This window comes from Ailuropoda melanoleuca, chromosome 11 (genome assembly GCF_002007445.2).
Source record: "Ailuropoda melanoleuca isolate Jingjing chromosome 11, ASM200744v2, whole genome shotgun sequence".
Taxonomy (NCBI): domain Eukaryota; kingdom Metazoa; phylum Chordata; class Mammalia; order Carnivora; family Ursidae; genus Ailuropoda; species Ailuropoda melanoleuca.
The window spans coordinates 33,895,401-33,903,541 of NC_048228.1; the positions used below are offsets into that span (position 1 = coordinate 33,895,401).

General features: G+C 39.8%; 1 protein-coding gene across 3 annotated transcripts in view; it reads right to left on the reverse strand.

The window, feature by feature from the left end:
- Positions 1-8,141, reverse strand: part of BMPR1B (bone morphogenetic protein receptor type 1B) — a 151,471-nt gene that overhangs the window by 43,369 nt on the left and 99,961 nt on the right. For all 3 annotated transcript variants that reach the window (XM_011219811.3, XM_034671648.1, XM_034671649.1), the window contains exon 2: positions 1,093-1,252. In XM_011219811.3, coding sequence (XP_011218113.1) covers positions 1,093-1,235 — 143 coding nt within the window. In that variant the 5' untranslated portion in view covers positions 1,236-1,252. The remainder of the gene's footprint in view (positions 1-1,092; positions 1,253-8,141) is intronic.

The following is an 8,141-nucleotide window of genomic DNA, read 5'->3' on the forward strand; positions in this document are numbered from 1 at the left end:
ACTCGTGATCCCAACTTCGCTCTGTCATATAAGAGCCAAGTTACTAGAATTCTCTGGGCCCTGAATTCCTTATGGAGACAAGCATGCCCTGCCATGCTGAGTTGTTTTGCTGAGTAAAGGAGATATGTATTTATGAATATACCCAACATTCTTCCCTGTCATTCAGTTAATATATATTTCTTGAGCTGTATATCTCAGAATATGCTTTCTTTCTCAAGAAGGAGAAAAAAAAAAATTCAGCTCAGCTTCATGCTCCTTCCTGGGTAAAGAGGCTCCAAATAATTACTCAGATATTCTGCCTGGACTTCAAACCTAGCAACCCATCTTCCCATTCGGCTCTATTACTCTTCTTGAGGGAGACTCTGCTTTTCGGCCATCTTCCCTCTTGAGATCTGCACTTGTCTGGTTCCTGTGCCACTCTCCCTGGGCACACTGGCCTCATTAGGCTATGCCTCTTTACCCACTGTTGTCCCCTTGAGGGGTGTAAGTGCAGGCTATAGTGCCTAGCAAAATGGATGTGGGTGCATTAAGATGTGTAAGAAAAAGAGAGGTAAATAGCCCAGTTTCAAAGAAAGTTTTGATACAAATATTATCCCCCTAAGAAGTTTACTCTCTAGGACTCTGACAATGTCTTTCTTAACATCTGGTAGACTCACGTGAGCGTTATCACTATGCTGCTTCCCAGAGCCAGTGAATATTCCTAACAACTCAGGTGTTCTTTCCAAAATATTAATTGCCACTGACAAAATGAATAGTTAAAACAAAAATCCTCACACATTTGACACCCCCTGCTATTGAATTTATTTGGGGGACAAGGTTTTTTGAAAGAAAACAATTGGTTTTTGCTCCTTGACACTTGTCCCAAGCCGTCTATGTTTATGTACATGTGTGATATATTTGCTGCAAGGAAGAAGACCTCAGAACACCAAACGCAATTTAATATTTTTCTAAACACAGGCACAGCTCTGAGAGTTAATGCAGTTAGGCACTATTCTCCAAAATGTGTTCTTGGGAAACATCAGCCCACAATTCCGTAGTCAAAAAAGCATAACATTTTGTTAAAACGAGATTTAAATAATTTATATGACCAACCTGCAAATATTGTTGACTGAGTCTTCTGGACAATGGTGGTGGCATTTGCAATGCAAGATCTTTGGACGAGGGGTGGGGGCTGTACTCTCACCATCCTCTTTCTTGGTCCCCACATTTAATTTTCCTGAACTTCGCAAAAGCATGTTATCAAGTAAGTTTGCTGAAAAGAAAAAAGAATAAGAGTTTAAGTGTCTGTGGGATAGCCTAGCCAAAGTCTTCTATCCAAAGAACAATGAGATTAAACAAAATATTATTTATGATACTTAAAGATTTAAATATAAAACAGTTATTTTAATGATTTTGATATTAGAAATTATACTTAATATAACTCTGCTTACATAATGGTTATAATTATGTAACATACGTCTCATATAAAATACAGAAATTCTCATAACCCTTTCAGGATAGCAACCTATACATTAAATAATAATAGTTGTATTTGATTGGGTACAACGAGCTCAATGAGCACTGGTATATAGATCATCTCTACTCTGTATGGTAATGGTATGGGTAAATATCATTCCCAACTACAGATGAGAAAATTAAGACCAAAGTTTAAGTGATCTGCACACAGCTAATAAGTCATGAAGCCAACACTTAAACCCTAAAACTGTCTGCCTACCAGTCTCTTTAATTTAGGTATATCAAGTATTTTTTAAAGAAATTATTAGAAATACTTAATATGCAAAACTGGTAGGAAGATGAAAACTTAGTTACCACTAAGATACATCAAACGATACATCTTCCCCATCAGCTTTTACATGAAAAGTGCCTCTCTATTGCAGTAACGATGGTTCCACATCTTCAACGGAAGACATGTAGGACAGTAGATGTGATCTCTAGAAACTGATTTTCTGAGTTCATAATTAGACTTTACTATTTACCAGTTGGGTTGACCTTGGATAACTTTATAAGTAATCTCACTGAGCTTCACTTATCATTAGAGAGAATTATAAGCACCTACCTCATGCTAACAGCTTAGTATATATATGTTATGTAGTAATACTGGGTAGATGTTAACTAGTATTATTGGAAAGATCTAATTTTTTTTTTTTACTTTTTAGATAGTAAGATTTCATTCATAGAGGGTGACCTATCACTGAGATGGTTTTCATACTTTCCCTAGTTATCATCACTCTTGGAAAGTAATGATGATCGCCAGGGGGACAAGCATTAACTGATATCTATTACGTTCCAGGCACTGTGGCAGGAGCTCTCATACAAGCGATGCCACTGCATCAATTGTCAACCTGAATGTTTGATTTAAAATATCTCTCACAACACATCAAGCTTGCCTATAATTAAAACAAATCTCAACAAAAATATTATCAAAAATATGTTGGGTTAAAAAATTGAAATTCTAGGCCAGAGATGCAATATACTCAATAGATGTGTTATGCAGTGCGCACGTGTTCATTTCTTAAACCACAAATGAATGCCTCTAGCCACTGGTCACATCAGAGAATGAGAAGTTTAAAAAAAAAATGTAATTTTTCCTGACTTTCTGTAAGCTAATTAGGTGAATTCTTAGAGAGTAATAATGGAAGGGGAAAGCAATAAAATGTATTAAATCAATTTACCAGACTTTCCCCAATTATTAATTCTAAATTCATTAGATTTTTCAAATTTGTATAAGATGTATACCTAAATTTTCCAAACTTTCTTAAATTTTAGTCTAGAGAAGACACGTAGATTGTAATGTGCAGAGTTTGTTATATGCAGAATCCCAGGCCACTCACAGTGATTCTGATTCCATAGGTCTCAGGCGAGCCAAGGAAAGTGAATATTCAAGATCCCATGTGATTCTAGAGAGATCATGTGCAGACTCCACTCTGAGAAACCCGGGACTAGATTAAGCAAATAATATTTATTTAATCCAACCATAGAATTCACTGCAATAGATGTATATTATCTCTATACAATAGGAGGCTTATCCTTAAATTCCAAAATAAACGTATTATATGTTAGTATTTTATATTTAAAGCCATTGGTTACAAGTTTGCCTGCATAAATGCCTCAGCACTCTTGCTATCCAGGTGCAGTGGGCGTTCGTAAGCTTATATATCACCCTGCCATACTGGCTTCCTTCTTTTTAAATTTGGTTCTCAATCTTACTAACTTTATGACCTGAGTAACCTCGAAAAAACTCAGTGATGAAAATAAGTTATTTAAAATTTATTACATCCTGCTTCCTTTATACCAGACCCCTTCTCTTTGAAGTTTTAAAACAAAATAATTAAAATTCATTTATTATGCATATGTCTCATTAGCAAATATGTATCCGGTGCCTTTCCTGTTCTGGGCACAGCCTGAGTATGTAGGATGAACTGAACATTAGGCAGGATTTCCCATCTGGTGGGAAAAGTGGTTAAATGGAATGTTCACACTGCAAGGTCTCCATTAGAAAAGGAAACATCTTCATACTATCAGGAATAAGACATCGTTTAGTAAGAAACATTTTAAGAAAGGATTCATAATTTTCTCACATTTTAAATTTATTTAAAGACTGATATAAATTTTAGCTAGAAGGAGGTTCTTTGCAATATTGCTTCTAACAACCCACGTTTACAACAGGGGATAAGTCAGATCTCTAAAAAGAGATTCCCATGTAGTCATTAAAATGTTGGTGTGGAAATATATTTACTGGCAAGAAAAATATTAAAATATATTTTTTTGTTGGAAAGGGTAGATTACAAAGTATTTTAATTATGAGTCCCACTAGAATAATAGGAAAAAGGGCTTAAAAAATGAACCTACAATATAACAGAGATCAATAAAAACCTGGTAAGCAGAAGGAAAGCAGTTAACTGATTTAACTAAGCCGAAGATACTGATTCCTAGGCCTAAGGTGGAGAAAAGCCAAGAAGCAAAAAAATTTTACCACTTAACTCCAAAAAAACCCCAGAGTGGTACCACAAGTTGCTTTTAGAAGTAGAGTTCAGTTGCCCTCTCCCATCCCCAAAGGCTGACAACATCACCTCTACCTTCCCCACCCCTGCATCCCCGCAGAAGACTGGAAGAGTAAATTTGTTATGCATATCACTGAAATGCCTTCCTTATTTTCCTGTTTTACCATCAAGGTGAAGGGCTATAGAAACTGAAGCACAGGGGAGGGCACAGGTAACAGCTTACTACAAACATTCAGTAACCCTTTACACTGGCTGTTGACGCCTGTCCTCTCCCTCTACATGGCTTCCAGAACTTGATGCAGCCTAGCTTATCTCTTCTTTACTCAGGAATTTGCCCAGGTCAAGAACAAACAAAATACTTAAAGGCAGGAATATTAGAGGTTTCTCAGCAAAACAGCCCTGTAATAATTATCTTAGGGTAAGGCCCACTGGTGACAAGATCTACCCAATGAACAGAGCTTCCAGTCAGCTTTTATAGTGATCCATTATCTTATGCACAAGCCACTCATTCGGGGTTGCTAAATACATGAAGAAAGCCTCAAACATCAAATATTGAGAATAAAACAAACACACAAAAGAAAGCCACTTGGAAGAAACGTACAATGGGAAAAAAAAACTTTTAAAGAAACTTTTAATACTGTCATTTTTATTAAAAAATACATTACATCAATGAAACAAGAATGTGTTGTTACAAAAGGGGAATAACAAACAAGGAACTCTAAAAATATGATTGCATAAATAAAAATTTCAATAGGTGAGCTGAGATAAAGATCAAGAAATCTCCCACAATATAGGGCAAAACACAGAGATGGAAGAGTTCAGTAAATCAGAGCATCAATCTAGGAAATTCAAAACGTGAATAATAATATCTTCAGAAAGAGAGACTTGAAAAAAGAGAGGGGAGGAAATCATCAAATAAATAAATTGTGTACAATTCCCATAACTGAAAATCATGATTTTCTAGTTTAAAAGGATCCACAGAGTTTATGAATAGACCTACACACCAAGGTATGTTGTAAAATTTTATAACATTAGAGACAAAGGGAGATCTTATATAACACATATTTTATATACATATATATACACAGATGAAAGATAAAAATAGGGGGAGTTAAGATGGTGGAGGAGTAGGGGACCCCTTTTTCAGCCGGTCCACTGAATCGAGCTGGATAGGTACCAGACCAGCATGAACATCCACGGAATCAGCCTGAGACGCAGGAAGATACATCTGGATCTCTACAAATGAACATCTCCAGAGCTAAGTATTGAGGTACGAAGCGGGGAGCCGTGAAACCAGGCACAGATATCAGAAGATAAACAGAAGGGGGAGGGAGCCGCAGCATTCGGGTGCCAGAAGCGGTAGCCACCTGCACGGGGAACGGGCGGACTCGCGGACGGCACCCGAGAGAAAACAGACTGGGACCCTGAGCCGGGAGCACGCGCCACCAGACTTCTCAAGGAACTCCGGTGTGTTCACTGGATCCAGACTGAGACCGGGAGCTCCGGGAGCACGCGCGGGACGGCTGGCGACTGGCGGTTGGCGGGGTTAGAAACACAAAGGACAGAGACGTGCTGGCCCTTGAAGTGAGGGTTGGGACGCCGGGTGCGGGGTGCACATCACCGGACGCTGCAGGGTTGAGCAGCACCAACAGAAACAGAGTTAAAGTGGCCAGATCATCAATGGAGAATGGTCCGCGATCCCTCTGTTCTGAGACAGAGGCTGAGATTCGGCCTCTGCTGCTCTGACTCTCGGAAGAGGCACAGCAGACCGCCAGGGAAAGCCGCCAGAGAACAAATCCTGGAAATACCAGCTCACAGCATGCCAATCCCCATCCCCCCTCGCAGCGGACACGGAGACTCTACCCAAACAGGGTTTCCTGAGTATTGGCGCGGCAGGCCCCTCCCCCAGAAGGCAGGCTGAAAAATCAAGAAGGCCACAACCTGGGGCGCCTGGGTGGCGCAGTAATTGAGCACCTGTCTTCGGCTTAGGGCGTGATCCCGGCGTTCCGGAAAGGAGTCCCTCATCCAGCTTCTCCGCTGGGAGCCTGTTTCTACCTCTCCAACTCCCCTGCTTGTGTTCCCTTTCTTGCTGACTGTCTGTCTCTCTCTCTCAAATAAATAAATAAAATCTTTAAAGAAGAAGCCCACATCCCTAAGATCTCTATAAAACAAGGGCGCACGGCCTGGGTCCCAGTCAATAATTTGGGCTCTGGACAACCCCATAACCTCTCCTCATCAGAATGACGAGAAGGAGAAGTCCACCCCAGCAAAGAAAAGACAATAAGTCTGTGGCCTCTGCCACAGAAATAATAGATATGGATGTAACCAAATTACCAGAAATGGAATTCAGAGCAACAATGGTCAAGATGATGAGTACACTTGAAAAAAGTATTAACGAAAATGTTACTGAGAATATAGAATCCCTAAGGGCAGAAATGAGAGCGAATCTGACAGAAATTAAAAATTCTATGAGCCAAATGCAGTCAAAACTAGAGGCTCTGACGGCCAGGGTCACCGAGGCAGAGGAATGCATTAGCGAAATGGAGGATGGGTTAGTAGAAGAAAAAAAGAAAAAAGAAGCTGGTCTTAAAAAAATCCACACCCACGAATTTAGATTATGGGAGATTAATTACTGACTCTATGAAACGATCCAATGTCAGAATCATCGGCATCCCTGAGGGGGTGGAGAAAAACAGAGGTCTAGAGGAGATATTTGAACAAATTGTAGCTGAAAACTTCCCTAATCTAGCAAGGGAAACAAACATTTGTGTCCAAGAGGCAGAAAGGAGCCCTCCCAAGCTCAATCATGACAAACCTACGCCATGTCACGTCATAGTGGAATTCGCAAATATTAGATCCAAGGATACAGTATTGAAAGCGGCCAGAGCAAAGAAATTTCTCACGTACCAAGGCAAAGGTATCAGAATTACGTCAGACCTGTCTACACAGACCTGGAATGAGAGAAGGGGTTGGGGGGGCATTTTTAAAGCTCTTTCAGAGAAAAACATGCAGCCAAGGATCCATTATCCAGCAAGGCTGTCATTCAGAAGGATGGAGAAATAAAGACCTTCCAGAATCGCCAGTCATTGACCAATTTTAGAACCATGAAACCAGCCCTACAGGAGATATTAAGGGGGGTTCTATAAAGGTAGAAAAGGCCCCAAGAGTGATACAGAGCAGAAAGTCACAACCGATACAAACAAAGACTTTACTGGCAACATGGCATCATTAAAATCATATCTCTCAATNGCCCTCCCAAGCTCAATCATGACAAACCTACGCCATGTCACGTCATAGTGGAATTCGCAAATATTAGATCCAAGGATACAGTATTGAAAGCGGCCAGAGCAAAGAAATTTCTCACGTACCAAGGCAAAGGTATCAGGATTACGTCAGACCTGTCTACAGAGACCTGGAATGAGAGAAAGGCTTGGGGGGGCATTTTTAAAGCTCTTTCAGAGAAAAACATGCAGCCAAGGATCCTTTATCCAGCAAAGCTGTCATTCAGAATGGATGGAGAAATAAAGACCTTCCAGAATCGCCAGTCATTGACCAATTTTAGAACCATGAAACCAGCCCTACAGGAGATATTAAGGGGGGTTCTATAAAGGTAGAAAAGGCCCCAAGAGTGATACAGAGCAGAAAGTCACAACCGATACAAACAAAGACTTTACTGGCAACATGTTAAAATCATATCTGTCAATAATCTCTATCAATCTAAATGGCTTAAACTCTCCCATAAAACGCCACAGGGTTGCAGATTGGATAAAAAGACATGACCCATCCATTTGCTGTCTACAAGAGACTCATTTTGAACCCAAAGATGCATTCAGACTTAGAGTAAGGGGATGGAGTACCATCTTCCACGCAAATGGACCTCAAAAGAAAGCTGGAGTAGCAATTCTCATATCAGATAGACTGGATTTTAAACTAGAGGCCATAGAGAGAGATACAGAAGGGCACTATATTATTCTTAAAGGAAGTATTCAACAAGTGGATATGACANACCAACACGTGGATATGACAATTATAAATATATATGCCCCCAACAGGGGAGCAGCAAGATAACCAGCCAACTCTTAACCAGAATAAAGAGACATATAGATAAAAATACATTAATAGTAGGGGACCTCAACACCC